Below are 23,620 nucleotides of genomic sequence, written 5' to 3' on the forward strand. Positions count from 1 at the left end.
TGCTGTCCTGTGTGCGCGGGGAGGAAGAGGAGGGTAAACCCATGCTGAAGTCCAAAGCAAAGGCGATGGCCTGCATGAGCTCGAGCCCCACAACAGGATGGGGCTGGTGGTGGGATGTCATGGCAGCTTGGGCTTTTTGAGGATGCCGGTCCTCTTGCATCTCCCACTCATGTGTACGAGCAGCTGGAAGCAGCTCACCCACCACCGACAAGCGGAAAAATCCCGAACAATGCCAGGAGACAAAGGAGGCGAGAAGACAAAATGTTACAGATTGCTAAAGAGCAGATCGGCTCCTTTTCGGTAGGCAGACAGATGACCGAGGGCTGTTGGTGTTGATTATTGAGGAGGCAGGAGGCGAGGAGAGCAAGGGTGGCTGCAATGATTGCTGCTCTCCCCAGCTTCCTTCGCTCCTGTCACCAAAAGTGGTGGTGGTAATGGCGTGGTCTGAAGGCTCAGAAGTGACTGCCTTACCCTGGAAGGGTCCCATCCTCCTGAAGGCTTTGCCTCCGGGCAGCTTCAGCATCCCCAGGGCCAGCTCCGAAGCAGGGGGCCGCCAAAAAGGAGGAATTTTGGAAAAGCAAAGAATTTCTGTTGAACTTCAGTGAAGGCACCTGCGGTCTTACCTGTTTGGACCCACATCTTTGGGGGAAGAGAGGCGACCCCAGGAGCAGGAGTTGTGTGGCTTTGTGGTGGAGGCCCCTGCTCCAGCCATGGTTTAAAGGAAAAAGCCGACTTTTTTGATGGGTGGAGGACACGCAGGGGATAAAAGCATATCGCAGCAGGGGCTTTCTGGTGCTTTTCTTGGTCTTGCTACCCCAATCCCCATTTGTAGCATCCTTACGTCGGCACAATATTCGCACTGGACAAGGTAGCGCTTGCCACTCATGAATTAACAATTTCAGCTTGCCTTGGCTCTGCTGCTCGGTCCAGCTGGATTCTTTGGAGATACTTCAGGGGCAGGGGTGCTCCTGGTCTTGCTCCCAACCCTTGGGCACGGGTGCTTGCTTCTGCGTGGCCAAAGCCCAGGGGGTAGTTGGTGGCTAATGCCGTGGAAGGGGCTCGTTGCTGCCGTGACATCTCTTAATGTGTACGGGTCAAATGCTAATTTTACTCCTGTATTGCATCTGTCACTTTCAGTTCTCAGTGTCTTTCTCCAGCCTGTCCATATCCGTATTGCAAAACCAAAAATGCCTGCAGTAGGCTGAAAATCAACTGTTTTTTCTCAACTATAAATAATAGTTTCATGGCAAGTTTCAATGCTGAGCACTAGGCATGCTAAATTAAAAGGGACAGTTAGCTGGTGAGGAAACGGCTGGTTTCCATGGATGGAGGTGGAAACCTGCTGGGATGAAGCTCAACAGTCCATCATTGCAAACAAACTATACGAAAAGCAAATCTTTGTTCTAAAGTTCCCAGGCTAAATACTTACTCGTTGTACTTTGCCTGATTTTTGCGTGACTAAGTGTCCCTCGTGGCTTACATTAACATACATTTCAAAGCAGTTTATTTTGGTTTGGTCCGTGTTCACCCAATATTAAGTTCTTACCTTCATCTGTAAATACTTGGGAGGTTTGCAGGGCGGTGGGAGATCCCTGGGAGAAGGACGGTGTGGGCACGCGGGGCTCCTCTTTCCTTTGACTGGTATTAGAGGTTGGCAAAAGCATCCACAGGAGGGCTTATTTCCTTAAAATACAAAACGAGGTGGCAATACGTCAGGTGAAGGTGGATATAACTAGCAAATACATGGCTTGAAATGCCTCGTCTCCCTTCTCCGTTTAGTGGAAGATGCAGCGTGCCGTGGTTGTGTCCGAGCGTACCCTCTGCTGGTGCTCTGTTGGCTTTAATTAAAGAGTTGGTACGTTGCGGGGGGGCTGCCTGGCCAAGCAAACAGGGGTGATTTTAGGAAGGGGAGGATTTGTTTTTGCACGTCACGCTGTCTGAATTGATGGTGTCTAGCGCTGCGCCCCTCCTTCCCGACGGCCCCATCCAGGGGATGCTTCAGCCGCAGCCTGGTGCCGCTGGGCCGTGTTTTATTCTGTTTTGGTTTATGTTGCACGTTTTAAACTAAAGCTCCTTCTCCGTTGTTGGAACATGCGGTTGCTCGGGACATATAAATTGTGTTAATAAATGAGCGAGGAGCCCTGGTGGGTGAATTGGTTTCCTGGTGAAGTCATAAATTTGGAGAGGATGATGCCGCCTTGCTCCGCAGCTGGCGCCCGGGTTTGCTCCCCAACGCGGTGCTTGGAAACCCGAGGGGATGGGGTGAGGTCCCCATGGCTGGTAATCTGGGGGTCCTGCCAGAGAAGAGGTGGTGTGAAAGACCATCTCCCATTTCCAGGGCTGGGAAACCTGCGCACAAACCCCAGCTTATCAACAAACACGCTGGTGAGGAGCGGCAGGGCCAGAGGAGCCTGTAATTTAGCAAAAGCTCATATTTTTCCCTGTTTTCTGCCGTGCTGCGGCTTGTCCCCTCTCAGGCTCTGCTCTTCGTTGTGTCCTTGGTGCATTAATTATCAATGCTGCAGGGCAGGAGCTGCCGTTCCCCACGTGTCCTCGGTGCCGTATCGCACGTGATGGGTCCCTGGGCTGGTCCCGTAGGAAGAAGTGACTTGGGAATAGGGATGCTTCCCTTTGCCCCTTCTACTGGGATCAGCGTCTGATGCTTTTCCTGGAGAAGAAGCATCTTTTCCTCTGACTCTGCCCGGTTTGTAAGCAGAGCACGTGCCCTCAAATGGAGGAGGGAGGATGATTTGATGGGAGCAATTTTGATACGCTGTTGGGCGATCCGTTCATCGGGAGAGGAGGAAAGGCTGGGAACTGGCTTGCTTGAGAGCAGATGTCTTGGTTTTAAGACCACCATCAAACAATTTGGGCTCTTTTAGTTTTCCCCGTCGCTTCCAGGCATTTTTCTATTAGGATTAATGAAGTCGAGCACTGTGTAACAAGCAGTTCGTTGCAGCGATTTGCTAATTTTTCAGTTGCTGTTTCCGCGCTGGCTCGCGAGCATCACCTCTAGATGGATGCTCCCTGTTTATGCCGGTCACTTCCACAGCCGAGAAGCAAATCCCATTTTAAAAACCCCTCTAGCCTGCTAACCGAGGTTTTTTCCAAACAAATAAATTAGCAGACAGAGTGTATAATGGTGCCATACAGGCTTGACGTCCCTCGGGCGTCCCCAGGTCTGTGAGAGCTGGGACTGGGACACGAGGGGACCGAAATCGGTGCCGTGTGGGTGCCAGCACATCTCCATCATCACGGCTCCAGCAGACCATTTCCAGCCGAGTCATGCTCTGTGCTCGCGAGACGCCCCGAGCTGGTTTTTTGCATGGCTGAGCATTAAAGGATATTTCCAGCCCTTGTTTGCCAGGAAAATACAGCATCGAAGGCCCTTTACTAGTTAATTGTAATGGCAGGAGGAAGGGGAGGGAATTACTTTCCCATCATGGCTGCTGTGAAGATGCTCTTGAAAAAAAACAAAACAAACAAACAAAAAAAAAACAAAAAAAGTGTGCGGATGCTGCCAGGGCGAGGACGTTGTGCAAGGATATTGTTTGCTGCGAGGAAAACATTGCCACCAAGCAAAACAAACAGACTTCTCCCTTTTCTTTTGCAGGGTCGTCATGTTAAAACGGGCCAGCTTGCTGCTATTAAGGTTATGGACGTCACCGGGGTAATGTATCCTCCTCCTCCTGCATCCATAAGTGACAGATAAGAGGGGAAAGGGGACGGGGTGTGATAACGTGTGGGGGTTGGTGAAGGTTTGCGTTCCTGGGAAGCAAATCCCCTTTGCCGTAATGTGAAATGTGCCACTAAGGGGTTTTGGTTTTAATAAATGTGCGAGAGAAAAACGAATCTGGAAGAGTTTGGGAGATTAAGTAATTTTATGCTGAAACAAAGCAGCATCCAGTTCCAGCAGTGGCTCTTTCGAGCGCGTTAATAAAATCTGAAGAAAATTGTAGCGACAGGATCGTGTATTCATAACGCATTTCAGTTTCTTCAGATCCGTGTTTTTCACCAAAAAGCTTTCGTTCACCAAAACTTTGTGCAGGCGTTGTTATGAATAACTTCACTACGCAAGCTAAATTACTCCCGTGCATCCTACTGATAAAGAGCGGGGGGAAAAAGCACCACCCTGGTCTCAGAGAGGTGGCTCTTTTGAAACTTGAACCAAGAATTTACAAGTTATTAAATGAATAACAGGATTTAGGGGAAATAATGGTTTCACCATTTCCCAGTGGCCACAGAAGAAAAAATAAGTGGAATTGCTGTGATCCCTAAAAGCCTAAACAGATGCGTTTTGGAGGGTGACACGAAAGTGCTTTTCCTTGAATATTGTTTTTTTTACGTGCAGTATTATACCTCCCAAAGTTCCTGCCTACATAAACAATACCAGCTTTGGGAGTAAGAATGTGTTTTGGTGTGTGTTGTCTATTTTTTTTTTTTTTTTTTTAACTGGAATAACACATTTCAAAATTTAGGACTCACTCCCAATCTACTCACCTTATTTTTTGAATTACTCTTTTGTAGTTAGCTTTCGGGAGTTCAGCACGTACAGAATCGACTCGCTGTGAAAGCAGCCAGCTGGCTCAGGAGTATGTTTTGAAATACCTTAGAAGTTGTGGTGTGGTGTTAATATCTCCAGGACCTTCATCCAGGTTCTTTTTTTGTGCTAACAAGTGAAATGATGCATGGAAATAAGTCCGTAAATGTGAATGAGATTTGTTTCTGTTTACTTGGAATATCTACAAATGCCATTTATCCAGTTCTTGTGGGAAGCAGGCTCTAAGGGAATGGGCAGACCCACCAAACGTGATCCCATGGCATGAATGGCAGCGAGATCCTCATGGGATGGAGTTTGAGGTTACAACAAATTTAAGCTGAGAAATCAGAATATTACTTTGAGGCCAAACAGGGGCTTAAATCTGAGCTCACACTTAGTTCGGTGGTTTTAAAATATCATCACTTCCAAGGAAAGATGTTGGAGAAAAGCACCCCAGATCTGATGCTGAGCAACAACTAATATTTTCAGCCAGGTCTTTAAGTAGATGTCCCTGATCTAAACTTTTACCTTCCAAAGCAAGGTCTCATGACTCTGAACGTCCAAGGTGGTAAATCAGGTATTTGGCTTGGGATGTGTTGTTTGGATATTTAATTATTTTTTTCCCTTAAGCTACTTTTATCTGTATTAAAACATGCCAGCTATTTTTCTTGTAATATATAATGTGCAAACTTTTCAACAACTTTTCAAGTTGTTCCTCTAAAAAAACCCCTGACCGAACTTCTGCTCTCTTCTGCTTCTTCTACCCCATTGAATACCCTGCGTGGTGGCTTCTCAGCCTTGAGTGACCCCAGTATAGCCTGAGTGGAGAAGTAGCTTTCGAGCAGGCAGTAGCAGGATCGGCTGAGGTGGAGAGGTGAGACCTCCATGTCCTCTGAAAGGATGCCACCGGCCCGTAGTCACCAACAGAAAGCTCCTCAGAGAGCAGGACCAGGCTTGGGCAGGAGGGGTGATGACCACAGTGAAGGCAGAGCAAACCCGTGACATGGTAGGGGACTGACTGGGCTTCCTAGCTGTTGATGCTGAAGTCAGATCTAGAGCCGTGTCCTCCAGCCTCCAGTGGTGCCGGGAATCATTTCTGGAGTCATTTCCAAAGCTGGTCCCTGAATTGTGCCTACGGCCATGTTTGGCACCTGGTCCAGGCTCAGTGTGAAGGCTACTGGTGTAATCCCCAGTGTGTCCACTCCAGTCCTTCACCAACTCCTGACACACACCAGGTGCTGCCCCTGCTTTTTTTTATCCAGATCTTCCATCCCATCTGTTTTTCCAGGGTGTCCCTGATGACAATGTGTTTTTCAGCAGCCTACAGAGAACAGAACTAGTGCGGTCATCCCAACCGTAGCCACCTGCAGCTTCATGGAGGAAGTTTTTGGAGTGTAAAGCCCCTATGTTTTAAGTGAGCTCCCAGCCAGCATCTCGTCCTGACCATGTGCCTTGCACTAGACCCCCAAAGACTCCTGACGATGATGCTTTGTCTGACTCGTCTGCGCTCTTACTAATTATCTTTTAGGGAAGATTGCAGCATTGAGGCCCTAAAATTACAGCACGTGATCAGTTTGGGCAGCCACTCTCTCCGAATTAAGCATTTGGATTCGTTTCTCAGGGGCTGGTCCTGCTGTGTGCTGCATGACCTACTTCCAGCAATTGATGTAACGGCATTGATTGACGGAGGCAAAGCATGGCAGCAAAACCTGGTCTGTGGGTTTTGTCGGTTTTGGGGTTGGTGCAGTCACAGCAGCTCACTGTGAAAATTCCTTTTTCTTCCTTCCTCGCTGGACTTGCTGGTGGTGATCACTGGCAGTAGTCCTGCTTGGAGCAGGAGGTTGGGCTGGAGACCCCTGAGCCTGGCCATGCAGACATGTCCTCAGGTGCCACAGAATCGTAGGGTTGGAAGGGACCTCTGGAGATCACCCAGTCCAACCCCCTGCCAGAGCAGGGTCACCCAGAGCAGGTGGCACAGGAACGCGTCCAGGCGGGTTTGGAATGTCTCCAGAGACGGAGACTCCACCACCTCTCTGGGCAGCCTGTGCCAGGGCTCTGCCACCCTCAAAGGAAAGAAGTTCCTCCTCATGTTTAGGTGGAACTTCCTATGCTCAAGTTTGTGCCCGTTACCTCTTGTCCTGTCACTGGGCACCACTGTAAAGAGCATGGCCCCATCCTCCTGACACCCACCCTTTCAGTATTGATAAGCATTGATAAGATCCCCCCTCAGCCGTCTTTTTTCCAGACTGAAGAGACCCAAATCCCTCAGCCTTTCTTCTTAAGAGTGGTGTTCCAGTCCCCTCAGCATCTCGGCAGCCCTTTGCTGCACCCTCTCCAGCAGTTTCCTGTCCCTCTTGAACCGGGGAGACCAGAACTGGACGCAGTACTCCAGGTGCAGCCTCCCCAGGGCAGGGTAGAGGGGGAGGATGACCTCCCTCGACCTGCTGGCCACACTCTTCTTGATGCACTCCAGGATGCCATTGGCCTTCTTGGCCACAAGGGCACATTGCTGGCTCATGGTCATCCTGTTGTCCACCAGGACTCCCAGGTCTCTTTGCACAGAGCTGCTCTCCAGCGGGTCAGCCCCCAACCTGTCCTGGTGCCACCCCAGGTGCAGCTCTGATGTTTTGGAGTGTTTTTTTCCCCTCATTTTGAATACTTCACCTGAAGAAGGACTTGAGGTAAAACCTCAGACCACGTGTCCCTGTGGCTTATCTCCTAGAGAGGCTTATCTTCCTAGAGAGCCAGGCATGAGGTGGGAGACGACTGAAGAGCTGGGGAGCTGGTGGGGTTTTGCACTGACAGCTCCCCCTTGCTCCCTGCACCATTGAGCATCCAGCTGCTTTTTTGTTGCAAAGGGCTTCAATAAAAAAAAAAATAATAATCTCTGGGGCCCGATAAACTAAGTGTTATATTCCCTGGTTTCCTGGGCAAATGAAAACAAGCAAAGTTGTGTTGACTGCTTGAAGGAAAGAGGTGATAAAGGTTTTCCAGAATAGTCCCTGGGTTTTCCTTGTAACGTTTGGGCCCGTTCCTCATCCTCTTTGGTGCTTATGCCCTCCATATTCTTACCAAAAATGGAGTCTATTTATACAAGCTCCACCTAAGCTGCTTCTTTTATTTGTTCCTCTTGTCCTCACGCTGTTCTTCCCTGAATTCTCTCTGGAAGACTGTAGTCATTAAATCACTTTCCGTGGTAGTTTGGGAAGAAAGCCGGCTTTCTGTCCATGTTGTGTGACGGCCGGTCAGGGAGCATCGCTCTTCAAGAAGAGCTGCTCCTGCAGCTTCGCTGTCACCGGGGTGCCTTGTCCTTTGCCCATTTGTAAAACTGAAGTCAGGATGAAGGGGGTGAGGGACACAAGGGGAATAAAGAAGAATAAAGAAGTAACAGCCCTTTCATAATAAAGCTCATCGACATCAAGGCACTAACTGCCGCTCCACAGCCCGTGGAATTACAGCGGGCTGGAATTCGGTCAGCTTAAAATAAAACCAGGGCGTGTTTGATGGTCGTGAAAGCAAAGAGGTAGGACATCAAAACAGGTACCGGCGCAGTTCCCCTGCCTCGGCTGCTTTGCAGACAGGATGGAGAGGGGCCGTGACAGCCCACGGGAATGGCGCTTGTCACCAGGACCGAGTTAGTCTGGCAGAGTTTGTGGACAGGCAGCGTCTGCCGGGTCCCTGCCCTGGTGCCACCCCGCCACCAGTAACACCTGGTGTCCCCAGACGTCTCCTGCTGCTTCCAGGTCGGGCAGGAGCGGCGCGTGGGAGGGCTGGGATGCGCAGTGCAGGAGCACTTCTGCCACGCGGTGGTTTCTAGAAAACCCTCCTCCTGGGCCTTCGATGGGTCTGGGAGCGTGTGCTGATGGGTGAGGTGCGAAATGCGCTGCTGATGGTGTAACGCAAGTATGGTTGAGCTTCGGAGCAATGCGAGACTGATGTAAATTATGTTATGAATTATAAAGGAATTAGTTTTAAAAGATGGAGGAATGTCTAAACGGCTGAAAACGTGTAATTTGGCTGCGATGCCAAAGTCTGGCACTGGTGCACCCCTGGGTGGAGAACACGTCTCCATGCGAGGGCTCAGTTCCTGGCCAGACCTTGCTTTGCCGGGCCAGCCCCTCCTGCCCGGGACTTACACTTGCGGATACTGAGCTGCTCAGGAGCTTCCCGGGGCTCTGCTCCCACCGTGCTGCAGGGTTTGAAGCAGCACACGGGGATGGTGGGTCGTTAACCCATGCGAGTGGGCTGCTGCCCACCTGAAACTCTGCCAGCACCTTTGGGATCCTGTTATGGAGGAGACGCCATGATCTGAACCGTTCGGAAAACATCTGGTTTCCACGCTGCCTGAAGATCTGTCCCGTTCAGGGTGCAGAAATGCGATGGCGAATGTGGAAAAGCGTTAGTTTCCTCCTTAGCTTTTTGCCCAAGGGCCCACGTTTAAGCCGTTAGTCTCCAATCCAGACCTCAGGCTCCCAGGGCTCCGCTGCAAAAAGTGCCCGTAAAAAATGGCGCAAGGAAACTCAGGCAAGATCCGTCGGAAAGGGGGCGCGTGGAAGCTCACCCACGTACAAAGAGAACGGGGGGCCTGTGCAGCGCAGTCTCTTAGTGCCTCCCGTTTTGTTTTTCTTCTCTTTTCTTTTCGCCTCACCCCAGGATGAAGAGGAAGAGATCAAACAAGAAATCAACATGCTGAAGAAGTATTCTCACCACCGAAATATCGCTACGTATTATGGTGCTTTTATTAAAAAGAACCCACCAGGAATGGATGATCAGCTCTGGGTAAGTTGCTTTCTTTTCTTTTGAACAACTGGGGTTTCGCACAAATGGTTTGCTCTGTGTTGTCCTCTTACCACCACCTGTATTGCACAAAAAGCCTTACTTTGCATCTGTCTTTTTTCGAAGTCACGGCTTTGAAAAAGACTCTTCTTCCGCTGCAAAATGCTTCTCTGTTTTTGCCATAAAATCTTAGCAGGCTGATGATAAAAAAAAAAAAAAAAAACCAAACATTTTTATTCTGAATTGTTATTAACAACGTCTTTCTTACAATATTCAATTGCAAATGATTCCCTCCTATGAAAATAAAGGCATTAAAAGAAAAAGAAAAAAAAAACCCACAAAAAAACCCCAACCAGTTGGAGGGAGCCGGGAGCGTTGCTGGGAAGATGGAGGCTGGGGGCGGGGGGGGATGCTGGGTGCTCGTGGTTCCTGCCAGCTCTCGGCGCTGCCTTCTCTTGCTTATAATGTTTCCCGGAGCCAGAGAGGGCGAATAAAGGAGAAGGGGGACGGCGAAGGGAGGGCAGGAGGGTCTGTGGCTGTTCAGCCATTGCGGTGACGATGCCTGGTGTCGCTGAAGGGCTGCGAGCTGCTTTGCCTCTCCATAAATCCGTGCCTGCCTCCTCCCGCCGCTTCTCTTGTCGCCGGCTTCTCGGTTATTAATTCGGCATTCCGGGACTGCGGAGGATAGGGTTTAAATCCGCTGTCTCTCTCCGGAGACAGACGGGGGGTCGGAGCTCACCTCCTCAGTGGTCACGGGGGCCGGGCAGGGTGGCAGGCAGCCTGGATTGGGGCTCTGGGTACCGCCCGGGGTGGGGGGGGGGGATGAAAAATTAATTCAAGTTATTGTCGTGTCTTCTGAGCTCGGCTGTTGCTGATCTGAGTCTGTGGAGCAACAGCCCGTGGGTGTCTGAGCCGCAGGTTGAGACCCTGGGGCAGCGACGAAGGGAAGGCTGCCTTTGAGTTATCTTCAGTGTAACGACCTGGATGTTGTCCTGCCGTCTAAACAGCGTTTATTTCCTCACAGTCTTGTAAATCCGGTCAGTTCTGACTTACCCACGTGCGGTTTCCAAAGTGTTTCTGTGCCTGAACAAGATCGCTAGAGCCTAATTTTTCGGGGGTGACGAATATCCATGGTTCATCTGGGAGGCCGTGGAGATGCTGAAGAGCAGCGGAACGCTCTTTCTTTCGGTTTCCATATAATCTGGGCTTTATTTTAGCAAAAGGTTCAGTGGCTTCAGCTGTTTGCCCCTGCATCCACATGCCAGAGCATCCGCGGCAGTGGGAACTGGGGGGTTTCGGAGGACATTCCTCCTGGGACAGAAATGGAGGTGATGGGTTTCTGCCCCGTTTTGTTACCCGAGACTTTCTGGTACGCTGAGTTATTGGGAAGGCTGGGGGGCCTGGACTCCAGGGGCTCTTCTTACTTGGGTGTTGGGGTTATTTTTGGTGGGAACTCTTAAAAAAAAAAACAAACACGTTCTTTGCAGCTGGCCTGGGATTCAGCGAGGAGAAAGCTGTCAAGCTGAGAAATGCCTTTTCTCCCCGTGAAATTCCATTTGGCTTGAGATGGTTTATAATGTGGTTTGGTTTTTTTTTTAAAAAAAAAAAAAAAAAAAAAGGAAAATAGAAAACCAACCCACAACATTTCCCCTTGTGCTGCTGGAGTGCCTGGAGGAGGAGGGAAAACCCCCACCAACTATGTGCCAAAGCCCTCAATAGCGAGAGGAGCCCTCCCTGGAGCTGGGCTACGCTGCCTGGGTCTGGGGTTAGCACGGTCTGACCAAGGAAGAGGGTTTGGGTTTTTTCTTTCCCCCAGCTCCACAGCAAAGAGCTCTTGACCCAAGTGTTAATACCATAATGGTTTTTGAATGATTTGCCCAGCCATAGCAGACCAAACTTCCAGAAGGAAAAGCTCAGTAGGCGACTCCTTGGATTAAGAGGGGCTCGTTCGTCAATCCCCATCACTGTGAAACCGCGGAGGATGCTGTATGTGCCGCACCACCTTCAGCTGCCCAAGGTCAGGAGGAGAACCCGGGCTTTTCCCCAGCCGTGCAAGGGGGGAAGGTGTTCATCACCCTCCTGTGCTGCTTCTCTTGGCCCCTGAGAAAGGCAGACTAGATAATCTGAATTTCCTGCCAGACCAGCTACCTCTCCTCTCAATTTTGGGGCCTTTCTCGTGGGCTAGTGGGGAAAAAAAAACCCAAAACTGTTGCAAAAGCTGCTTTCCTTGCACTGAAGAGTTCTGGGGCGTGAGGTTGTTTTTAAGTCCGTTCCCGGTGCTGGGGCTGGTGGAGGTATTCACGGGAAGGCTCCCCGGCCGCGGAGGAGAGGTGTGCTGGTGTCGCTGTGTTAAATAGCTGTTGTTTCAGGATCTGATTGAATTAGGACTCGGGCGAACTCTATCAGTCTTGCCGCGCAGATAAAGGCTTGTTTATTTTTCATTGGCCCTTTGTTGAAATAAAACGGTTTCTGATAATGCCCAAGTAATTCTTTTTATCGACATCCAGGAGGCTGATACGGAAATAAAAACCAGGGAGCTCTTTCAGTGGAGATTAAGATCTCTCGGAAACGCGGCAGGCTCCTGACATGAAGTATTGTCATCGCTCCTGCCGCGGTGATGAGCAGGTCTTTCGGTGCCGCTGCTCCCTTCGATAGCAGCCGCTCGCCCTGGGAGACGAGCGTACGAAACAGGCAAGTTCTCCTGAAATTAGAGGGAGGCACGGAGCATATTTTAGCAGATGACAGCGGAGATGCGCATTGCAAATTAGTACAGACAGGAAGTAAAAGTCATAGGGACAACCTCCATGGAACATTTAAAAAAAAAAAAAAAAATGAAAAAAATAGGAGGTAGGCTTGTTCCTGTGTTGGATAAAGTGTTGCTTTCTGGGGGTGCCGTGGACCTTCGGGGAGGATTGTGCCCATCTCTAACCCGAGACAAGGGGGTCTTGGCTGAGGGAGCCTGTGGTGCAAGGGGGCAAAGAGAGGGTGGGCTGCAGAGACTGGGGAAATGAGCCAGGGGACGGTGAGGACCCAATTTATCCATTAACCACTTCTTTACTGAGTTCAACTCATTAAATTCCCCTTGCATATCTCAGATTTAAGGTATAGGTTACCAGGATGTACGTCACTTGGGGCCGGGGGGCTTGTTTGGAGACCTTTCAGGGTTTTTTTTTTGGTGGTGGAAGACGGGGCATTCTTTAGGATGTGTGACCTCGATGGGGAAGGTGACCCCATCCCAAAGCACCCCCTCCCCAGCACATCACGGCCCCCCGACGGCCGCTGGAAGCCGCAGGGTCTCTGCTTCGTTCCCATACGTTAACACACCGGATCGGATACATCCATGGGACAATAGGGATGACAATAGGGATGACAATAGGGATGACAATAGGGATGCCACCGCGCTGCACGTTTGTCACCTGCCCTTGCCATCCACCGGCGCCCTGAAGCCATGAATGGGCGGTGGGTGGAGTGGGGGGGTGTTGCAGAGCAGGGGGGCTGAGCGGGAGCCCACCCAGGGCAGAGCCCACCCAGGGCAGAGCCTGCCCACCCGACGTGGTCCCCGGGGGCCAGCGGCGCTGGTTGCCGATGGATGGCTGCCATGGCAACCCTGCCTGCGCCCGGAGCTGCATCCCTCCTGAAAGGGAAGAGGGGGGGGGAAATTGCTAACTGGGCAGGTTGCCAAATACCTGCTCATGGCGAGGAGGGGGCACAGGCGGTGGGGCGGCCACCGGTGCGTCCTCTGCAGCGGGTCATCTGGGGCGGTTTCGGCGGAAGAGGGAATTAGGGTGCTTTAGGGCTGGAGGCTAAGTCAGGGTGGCATCGCTGGAGCTGCGCGATGCTCAGGGCTGTCACAGCGTAGTTGCAATGCGCTTTTTCACCTTGTCGAGCCGTAGGGACCCATTGAATCGCTGCGGGGTGGTACGAACGGAATGACTCCGGGGATCTGGAGAGCAAAAACAGGGGCAGCAAAGCCCCATTGAAAATGGAGCAGAAGCCAGGGAAGCACTGGGTGGCACTGGTGCAGCTGGGAGCAGGATTGATCTTCATCTGCTTATAGGCGCCGAGGAATATTTTTGGGCAGTTGCTGATACCTCGCGTCGCAGGAATTAAATCATTAAACGTTTGAGAGGGGATGGGTTTCGGTTGAGCTGTATTGTTCTCTCTAGTCCCTCCAAGCCCTGGAGTGCGGGGGGCGCGGGGCTGCTCCTCCGGCCCCCACCGGGCGCCCCGGGGCCAGCAGAGGTGCTCTGCTGCTCTCCGGCCGAGTTAAGCCAACGCTGTTTCCTTCTCGCTTCTCTTCAGAGCGATGTCAGTGCTGGAAATGCCGCAAGGCTGCGAACCCAGCTCCTTTCGCTGCCGTCCCCAAAGCTTTCACCCAGCTCAGGACCCGGGGTGGCGGCTGCCCTCTGGCTCCCTAAGGGCCAGGAATTGCTTTTCTGGCCTGGAAGCGCAGGGAAATGCGGGCAGGGCACTGCTGGGCACGTCATTTATTTATGAACATGGGCGAGAGCGGTTTGCTGCTGCCGTTGGGGATGGGAGAGCGGAGCAGCGCTGGCCCTGCTGCTGCAGCATCACCAACACCAGCAATTCGAACCTGTGCTTATCTTCCTACAGAATATTTAGATGCTGCTTAATACCAATTCGATGTCTGTTTCTGGAATGGGCATCAGCTTTTCTGCTCATCCAGCAAGCGAAGGTCTCCGTATTTTATTTTTTTATTTTTAATGCGCCGTGGCTGGCTCCAGGTGCCACGATGTGTGTGAGGAGGGACCCTTCTGCAAGGGAGCCAGGCTGTGGGGTGGGAATGGGCGCAGGGGTGGCATTGCACCCGTGTTCTGTTCGCACACACAGCCAGGAGGAAGGATTTCCAGCAGCATTTAGCCTGGGGCTGTTGCGTGCTTATTTCCTGTAACTTGAAAAAGGAAAGTCAAACTGTTCCTGGGATGAGGAATAGGAATGCGGAAGGATTTGTCTTGCAGAATAAAGGATTTGAATTATTTTGGGGGGTTTCCTGTGGATAAGCTGGAGCGATTCACCATCAGCTGGATTGGGGTTTCTGGGGGTGATGAGTTCTGGGCTGGGGATGAGTTCTGGGCTCCCCGGTTCCAGAGGGACAGGGAGCTGCTGGAGACGGTGCAGCAAAGGGCTGCCAAGATGATGAGGGGACGGGAACACCTCTCTTATGAAGAAAGGCTGAGGCATTTGGGTCTCTTCAGTCTGGAAAAAAGACGGCTGAGGGGGGATCTTATCAATGCTTATAAATACTGAAAGGGTGGGTGTCAGGAGGATGGGGCCAGGCTCTTCTCAGTGGTGCCCGGGGACAGGACAAGAGGTAACGGGCACAAACTTGAGCATAGAAAGTTCCACCTAAACACGAGGAGGAACTTCTTTACCCTGAGGGTGGCAGAGCCCTGGCACAGGCTGCCCAGAGAGGTGGTGGAGTCTCCTTCTCTGGAGACATTCCAAACCCGCCTGGACGCGTTCCTGTGCCACCTGCTCTGGGTGACCCTGCTCTGGCAGGGGGTTGGATGAGATGATCTCCAGAGGGCCCTTCCCACCCCACCATTCTGTGATGTTCGGGTTTGAGCCCTTCCAGGTAAGGTACATCAGCAATGGGAGCAGAGGTCTTACTGGCCTTTTCCAGACTGGGGAAAGTGGTGGGTTGATTTGAAAGCTGCGAAGGCTCTTTAAACAAAAAATTCATGAGACAGCAGGACACAGAGATTTACAGCTGCTGCTCCTCAATTTGCCTTGCTTATGAAGTTTGCTGTCACTCTGATATGAAGAGCTAAGTAAATGCTAAATGAACTGTATTTAAAAATACTTCCTCAATAAATGGCCTTGCAAATTAAATTTCAGAAGATGATCTTACCTTTAGCCCATCTTGATGATAATTTTAATTATGGTTAATAAAAATTCAATCTGCATTTCAAGTTTATTGTCTTACCCCATCATGACTTCATCCTTTAACAACATTGGTAATGATGCAAGTTGTGTGCAGGGCAGAGTGCTCACCGGTAAAAAAAATATCTAGTGCCATTTGAAGGCTTTCCTGAGTATACTAAGCTCTGTCTTAAAATCAGCTGGAATTTTTGTTCCCTTTTCTTTTCTCCTGGAAGGCTGTTTGTTGGTTTCCAACCTAAATATACCCATAGGGTGTTGATATATTGATATTATGCCAGTATCCACCTTGTTCTTATCCCTCTCCGGTGCTTACCTGTCCATACTGTTGACAGTATACACTCGTATCCTGTGGCCGTCCATCCCCTGGCTGGCTGAACAAGCCCTCAGGTCCTCTGAGAAGACCCGTTCATCTCCCCGTACCTGCTCCAGTGTGCATTGATCGTTCTTGGGCTCCATCGCCCAGCAGGAGACGCAGTGCTGTGGGTGAGATCTCACCTGGCCTGTTGGTGTGAGTCCTTAGCCATCGTCTGTTTACCCTCTCTTTGGAGGGAGCTGTAGTTGGGTCTTCTGTAGCATCCTTCCATCTGAGGGAAACCATAAAGGCTAAAGTAGATCACCGTGGTTTTCCCCCTGTTCCATCCATACCTTCTGGAAACGGTGTTTTTTCACATCGGGCATCCATCGGCTCTCCATCGCGGACAGAGATACTCGGGCAGCATCTTTCTGGTGCCTGTTTTCTTGGAGAACCCATGGCAGAGCTTTCAGGAAGTACCTTACTGTTATCAGCAATTTGCTGAGCCCCCTCGGCCCCTGCCCAGCTGGACCCAGATCCTGCTGGTACTGCCAGAGATCTGCGGGTGCTGGGTATTTTCCTATGGATGTTATGGGACTGCAGTCGAGTTAGAAATATTCCTCTTAGGATTGTCTTTCTCTTTCCGTCTCTCTGTTGGTTTTTTTTTTTTTTTTTTTTATTTTAATCTCCAGGACATTTCGCAATTACAGATTTGGGATACATCAGCAGGTGGCCGTTATTATTCACCGCCTGGTGCGAAGTTAATCTTTGCTCTGTGGAAATCAAGGACAGGGTAGAGGACCGAGTGAACTGCCAGCTCCATAAAGATAATCTGGCAAATTAATGGGTGCACTGTGTACTTTTAATGGGATTTCTTCCATCTTCTTTTAATCACTGTGATTGCCGTCCGTAGCATAGCATGCCCTTCCTCTTCCTCCTGCTCGGAACCCTGGTGGGAGCCTGTGGATGAATTTCCATGGAAGGGGGCTGGAGAGGGCAGCCGTTTCGGTTGGAAAGCGTTTGTGGCTGGCTCGGCTATCCAGGATTTTCCTTCCCATGCTTGCTGCCGTGGTGTCCCAAGCGTTCATTTAAACAGAAACACATGCAGACTCCCCACGTGTCAATCGGCCAAAGGGAAGAAAGAGAGGAAAAGCGACCTTGAAACCAGTTGTTCTGTTATTCCCCAGTTGGTGAGCAATGAGTAACCGGTGACTTAGGCTGTGTCCCAGTGACCCAGCTGGATCGCTGGTCTCCTGCTGGGGTGGAAGAGCCGCGAGCGCTGGGGCAGCACTCCTTGCCTTTGCACAGGGCAGACTTCGTACGGTCACGCATCCCTCTCTTGAAGCCAGTTTCCTGATGCAGCAGGGTTATACGAAGAATTTTTCAGCTGTCAGGTTAGGAAGAGAAGAGAAACGTAATACCAAAACTAAAGATAAAGGAGCGTGGTCAAAGCCAGCTAAGGTATAGTCTGCTCAAGTATCTTACTTAACCTGAAGGTTTATAGCAGTACTCTGAATTTTATGATCATTTATTTATGACAGTCTTAAAAATCTCTGGGTTTGAACAATTTGGTTAGAAGTAACCCTGCTGCTGTTTCTCTTCTCCTCTTGGCCCGTGCTTTTTAATAAAGTGATGTCACTTGCTTGGAGAACATTAAATGCCATGCAACCTTCATGTGATAAGAAACTTTAAACATGCACATTGAAGAATCTGGCAAGGCACGACTTGCAAGGGAATATCTTTTAGTAGCAAGCTAATCTAATTGGAAAACGTGGTTTCATATCTGAGAGAAACAGTTCTACACGTCTTGGAGGAGGTTTGGTGCGTACGCGGGCTGTGCTCGCATTCTGGACCACGCTGGTGGCTCCTGCGCGCACTGAGGATCCGTGATGTCCCTGGGAGGCAGATGCGCATCCCGTGCTGTTTTTATAGGGTTTATTTCACAATTGCTCAATGACAAGATTAAGTTCAGGTCTGGGTTAGATCCTTGTACTTTTATATTTGATATTGTGAAACTTCGGAAGTGGTACAAGCAATGGTTCCCAGTCTCATTTGAACCAACCTGAGGAGTAGGACACCAGCTCACTCCTGGAGGGCCTGCAGCTGCCTGGCGAGCGTGTCCTTGAGAAAGGTTTCCTGCTCAAAAAGGTGGTCAAAAAAAAAAACAAAACAGACTTCCTGGTAAAAAAAGAAATAAAATTGAAAACTATACCTGGTTTTTAAGGTTGTAGGAAGCTTTCAGACATCTGTCTTGTTGCCTTCGCTTTTTCAGAGTTGAAGAACTTACATGCAAGAGGTAGAGTTGTGCTTGTATTGTTGTTGACGCTGAAGATTGATCATAAGTATAAAGTAGGGTATGTAGTGGTGCGGTCTGCGATTTCAAGGTTTCCAATTTCCTCTGCTGATTTTCGAGCACTGCACTGATTCCTGTTCCCTGTTCCCAACCTTCTGGAGAGCAACGAGCCTTTCAAACCTTCCGGCCTTTTATTGTTTCATTTCTATAACAAAACCCACATGCATTACAAGCTGATAGGTTCAAGATTATGTCCTGGTGGCTCTGCGTAGCACTGCGGTGGCCCCACAGCGGCGTTAGCAGTGTCAGGGTCCTGCCCTGGGATTGGGCAGCCTGGAGGATGCTGTCGGTGTCATTGCAGTAATGGCATTTTTGTTCCATTTGGCAGTTGGTGATGGAGTTCTGCGGCGCGGGCTCCGTCACCGACCTCATCAAGAACACGAAGGGGAACACCTTGAAGGAGGAGTGGATCGCCTACATCTGCAGAGAGATTTTACGGGTACGTGTCCAGAGGGACCTAAATGTCGTGGTTGTTGGAGTATTGCGCTCAGGGGACATGGAAAGCCTTTGGCTCCGCAGGCTTCGTGGCTGCTGTGCTGCCATGGGCTGGAGCCTCTTCGGTGCCGGTAGGCATGAATGATTCATGTGCTTGTATGATGCATAATAAATAAGCCCTATTTAATGCCCTTTTGCTCTGCTAGTTCCCAGACTTTTAACTCTCTTTTTCCTTCAACAAAAATATAATTTCCTTTAGTATTAATAGGGCAAAGGTTTATTTACGTTAGAACTACATTTTCAATTAACAGAAAGTGAGGACTAATAAAGTCGGCGGAAAGAATCTTCATGATTAAAAAGCACGCTATGTTTTATTAAATCCACATGTCTCTGGCTTTAATGAGGATGCTGCAGCTTTTATACCCCCAAGATAAATGTTTGGCTGGAATGTCTTAAAATGGGCCGTGCCGGAGTTTCATGTACTGGGAGGTGGCAGCTTCATTTTGGACAACTGAGGTCAGATGATGTGATCGTAATGGTTGCTCTGACATTAAAACCTATTGCTCCAACATTAAAACCTATTGCTCCATGAACAGAGGTTTTGTTCAGGAGAAAACAGAAATATCGGGCATGGAAAGGAAACCTGTAGAAGAACCATTCAAGTGATAGGACAAGAAGAAATGGCCTCAAGTTGCACCAGGGAAGGTTTAGATTGGATATTAGGAAAAATTTCTTCACCAAAAGGGTTATCAAGCATTGGAACCACAGGGAAGTGGTTGAGTCATCATCCCTGGAGGTATTTATAAGATGTGTAGATGGGGCACTTAGGGACATGGTTTAGTGGTGGACATGGCAGTGTTAGGTTAATGGTTGGACTCGATGATCGTAAGGGTCTTTTGCGGCCTAAATGATTCTGTGAAAGAAAACAAGGCAATATGACTGCTCCAAAAGGAGGTGTCTGACACTGCTGCTGGCTCTGGTGTCCAGGGGTGACACAGCACTTCTCTGTTGACCCTGAATGCCACCATCCGCACCAACATGATGTGCAGAAGATGCCGGCGCTGTAGCTGATCAGTTGTTGTAGGGGCACTGCTTTCAGTGCCAGGAAAGCACAGTTACATGGGCTTATTTTAAATGTATGAGCTCTGTGAGCCTACTTCTTAAAATAGACCCTTGGCAGTGAGTCAGAACCCAGCCACTGACTCATGTCCCAGGGCCACCATCCAGTGTCATCGCTCACATTTTGGCCACGCGTTGGAGCAGTTAGTTGGCGACCTCCGTAGGGGTTCAGGTGATGAAAGGCTCCCACCTTCGTGCCGCAGAAGGTGACTCGGTCTTGGTTCAGACGTTGATGGCCAGTTGTAATTCTAGCACGAGGCTCAGTCCCATGTTGTTGAAGGATTTATTGAAATTCCGTGAAATTTTTGCTTTGGCTCCAGTGCACAGAGGTGCCTCTTAACTGAGTATAACATGGCTAAAAAAGGGCTTCTGTACAGATATAATCTATTCCATGGTGTGTCCCAAGGTAACAAGCGTAAAATGACTAATAACTACCAGTAGTGATAGCAGAAATTATTTTCTTCCTCAAATGTAAATGTAATGCAAAAATGTGAAATGTAAACCTAATGCAAAATTAGTTTTTGAAGTAATCCGTATTTTTACTAAGCTGGCAATAGGTGGATGTTACTTTGAAACTGAAATAATAAGTGAAATAAAAATGTAGGTTGCAAAGAGAAATTAATGAGCTAATAGAAAAGCACAACAGAAAAGCTAGTTTACCTTTAGCCTTTGAGACAGGTTTTTAATTTGAGCTGTATCTCCATTAGGGATTTGTGCAAGTTATAATATTTGTATTTGCATGGTAGTGTTTTTTTAATATAAGCTTTTCGGCATATTGAAGTCCCGTTTATTGGACTGATATAATAAGAGGATTGGGGTTTTTTCGGTTTCTGGGTGATGGGAATACAGAAAGGAGACAAACCCGTTCTGTTATTTCTGCCAGAGAAACGGCTCCCTAAGGCAAGGGAGCACATGGGGGAAAATATGTCTGGAGCTACGGAGGAATTTGGGTTAATGTGGGTTCCTGCAGAAACTAAAGGGTTGGTTTGAATCCCGGTAGGATTGATGGTTCCCATCTCCTGCTGTGGAGAGCACCCACTGCGGCACGTATAGCCCGTCGGTGGGCGTCTCACTTGCCGGGCATGTCCTCCCAGCGTGTGACATAGGACAGTATTTTGAACACATGATAAACAAAAGCGTTCTCAAGTGCTTAACTCCAACTGTGAATCTTTCATTTCTGGAGCGTAATTGGTTGAGGAGGAATGTCAGAAAATAACATGCTTTGAACTTGGATTCCTCTAACCTTTCTCTGAATTCTCTAGGGCTTGAGTCATCTACACCAGCACAAAGTAATTCATCGAGACATCAAGGGACAGAATGTATTGCTGACGGAAAATGCAGAAGTTAAACTAGGTAAGAGTGGGTTAGAGCTCTTGGAAACTGCAAGAGGGCTGGCTGGAGAGAAGCACCAAAACTGACTTGTACGGGACTCGGAGAAAGGGGATGGACACTAAGAGCTACTGGGTGTTTTTTCATCTGCCAGCCTCCATAACACGACCTTGGATGTTGACCAAGTGCTGTGCAATAAACTGCTGGTGGTTGATGGCCAAGTTCTGCGTGCAAAGGTGTACTTGGAGTTATGTTCAGATACATAACTGCCATCAGATACAGATTAAGCAATCAAGACAATTTTTTCATGCCCTGGGTTGAAAACTGGCCTCTGTGCATCGCCAGCCATTATCAAAGGCTGTTTCTTCACATCTTCATAGTGGTGTCCTATAGGATCATAGTCCAGCCAATTTAGTATCACATAATCCAGATTTTTTTTTTTCCAAGCCAGCCTGTTGGAGAGAGCTTAATTCGCAAGAACTACTCTGAATTTCATAAGCGATATTAGTCACCCTGGAGAAGACCAGGCATTCACATGAAGATCATTTGGAAGACACCAGATCAGCAGAGATAATGTGCTGATACCCTCAGTTGTCCAACACCAATGTTATTAAGGCTGTCTTTGCGTGTTTTAATTTGTGCTAGTGATGAAAGATCCCTTACACTGATAAAGTGAGGTGCAAGCCTTGTTTTCCCATGTCTCTCCTGTCTCTTTACAGCAGAATAAAACCCCATCTTAACAGATGGCATCACCGGCTCATTGGGCTTTATGCTGGTGAAGATTCCCCTCCAAGGGCAAATTCTCCAGGGCAAATCTCCAACCGTTGTGTTGCGCAAAGTGAACTTAGTGGACCATAGAGTATTCTCTCATTGGTTTGATTTCATCAGTTTTTGCTTCATTTTGCAGCTCTGCTTGACGTTTCCCTATGGGCCTTTGCCCTTGACCCTTAGTTCCTTAAGTCTTTTGCATTTCTGCCATTTCCAGCAAGAATTTAGGGAGAAAAATGGGGCTTCTATCAATGTTTGGCAGGCTTTAATTCAGTTGAGAGAGCATAGAACAAAGGCTGCTGCTTATTCATGTTGCTAACCCTGTTTCTCGTTAGTGTGAGGAGCTGTGATTTCTTTTCATTGCCTCCTGGCAAGGAGGAAAAGGCACAGGGTTTTGTACAGAACCTGGACATCAGATGATCAGGTTCGTCCTTGGTTGACCTCTGTTGATCCTGGCAGAGATCAAACAGGAGTGTCTCTGGCCTTGTGCTTCTCTCCTGACCACACAGAGGAGTTGTCCCGAACGAACTTAAATGTCGTGCAGTCAACAAAAAAGCGTTGCTCAGGTTTGTCCCCAACCTTACGATGATGCCCTGTTCTCTCTCTGATCCACAGTGGATTTTGGTGTCAGCGCTCAGCTGGACAGAACGGTGGGCAGGAGAAACACCTTCATTGGAACGCCTTACTGGATGGCCCCCGAGGTCATTGCCTGTGATGAAAATCCCGATGCCACTTATGACTTCAAGGTACCTAAACGAGCATCTTCCTGCTCTTTTACACCTCATTACAGATGCAGTCTTTGCAAAGCCTTGCACTCTCATGAATAAGGCAGGCGAGGAATTAAAGCAGCACTTAGCGGTGCTTGCAATGGGAGTTGTGATCATAAACATCTGAAGAAGGTGCTTGGTGTGGTCTCGGATTTTAATGCCCCACTACCATGGACCTGAGCACTCGGGAATTTAGTATATCCTTGCAGCTTTGCAAAATAATGCTGACAGGAGGCGTAGTCTTCTCCTGCTTTCTCACTCTTAGATTTTGGCCAGTTCAGGTCCAATGCGAATGTTTGTTGTGCTGTTCACGTACCCAAATTTACTGGGAAGAAGTCTTTCCCCGTGCTGCCAGAGGTGTCAGGCTGAGGCTGCTTACCTGCTAGCCTGCTTTTGAGTGCCACGTGTTTAAATGCTACAGTCAAACACGCCGTATTTGCTCTATTTACTCTGGAGAGAAGTCAGGTCACGTTTAGAAAGGGCAAAATCACATCTTCTGGCCTGCAGGCTGGTGTTCCTTCGCGGGGAGATCTGAAGGCTGCCACGCAGTCAGACGTCTGGGGGGCTGACCTACTTTTCCCATGTCTCTGTTGCCTCTTTGAAGTTTATTTTCGGATTGGTGGCAGCACAACATCGCTTCCGAGTTCAAACGTGGCACGAGAGCGCCCGTGCCACGCAACAGGTCCACGGGAGGGTTGTGAGTCCCACCTGCCCGTTCAAACTACAGCGAGGTCTGATGTTTAAAGCAAGGAGAGCTTAATTATTTTTTTTTTTTATCCTGTTTCTGCCTTGCTGCAAGTTTCTGGACAGGCGTGTGTAGAAACATCCCTTGGTTTTTGTCCCTTGGTGTTTTGAAGCATCCAGAACTTGAATTTTTAGCTCCAAACCCACTGAGCGTGTCCAAAGAGGAGAGAAAGACCCTAACGCACGAGCTAAGACACACAAAAAGCTCGCTGTACCTGTGCTCGTGTGCGTGCTGAGAGGTCACCTCGCAAGGTAATGCTTAAAAAGGACTTTGATACCCTTTGGTTTGGAGCCAGGTAGCTGCTTTCTAACAGTTAGGACACTGCAATATACTACTGCAGCAGCCCGCCGTCGTGGTACGGCTTGGGGTGCGATTACCGATCACTCGGAGAAATTTTTAAGAGACGAAGGATTTTAAAGTAAGCAAGCGATGCTTTGGCATCGCAGCTACTTAAGCGCATCAGTCAACTTTTGAACTGATGCTTTTCCAGAGAGCGGCTCTCCAGTCGGGGTTCAGACTCCGGGTTACATAAATCGTTAATGATAAGGACGTGTAGAAATAGTTTAATCTGTGATTGCTTAATTCCCTTTGA

General features: G+C 49.2%; 1 protein-coding gene across 8 annotated transcripts in view; it reads left to right on the top strand.

The window, feature by feature from the left end:
- Window positions 1-23,620, top strand: part of TNIK (TRAF2 and NCK interacting kinase) — a 171,733-nt gene that overhangs the window by 86,807 nt on the left and 61,306 nt on the right. For all 8 annotated transcript variants that reach the window (XM_074592060.1, XM_074592064.1, XM_074592061.1 and 5 more), the window contains exons 3-7: window positions 3,614-3,670; window positions 9,194-9,319; window positions 18,194-18,304; window positions 20,682-20,772; window positions 22,132-22,262. In XM_074592060.1, the coding sequence (XP_074448161.1) occupies window positions 3,614-3,670; window positions 9,194-9,319; window positions 18,194-18,304; window positions 20,682-20,772; window positions 22,132-22,262 (516 nt within the window). The remainder of the gene's footprint in view (window positions 1-3,613; window positions 3,671-9,193; window positions 9,320-18,193; window positions 18,305-20,681; window positions 20,773-22,131; window positions 22,263-23,620) is intronic.

Source organism: Larus michahellis, chromosome 6 (genome assembly GCF_964199755.1).
Source record: "Larus michahellis chromosome 6, bLarMic1.1, whole genome shotgun sequence".
Classification (NCBI taxonomy): Eukaryota; Metazoa; Chordata; class Aves; order Charadriiformes; family Laridae; genus Larus; species Larus michahellis.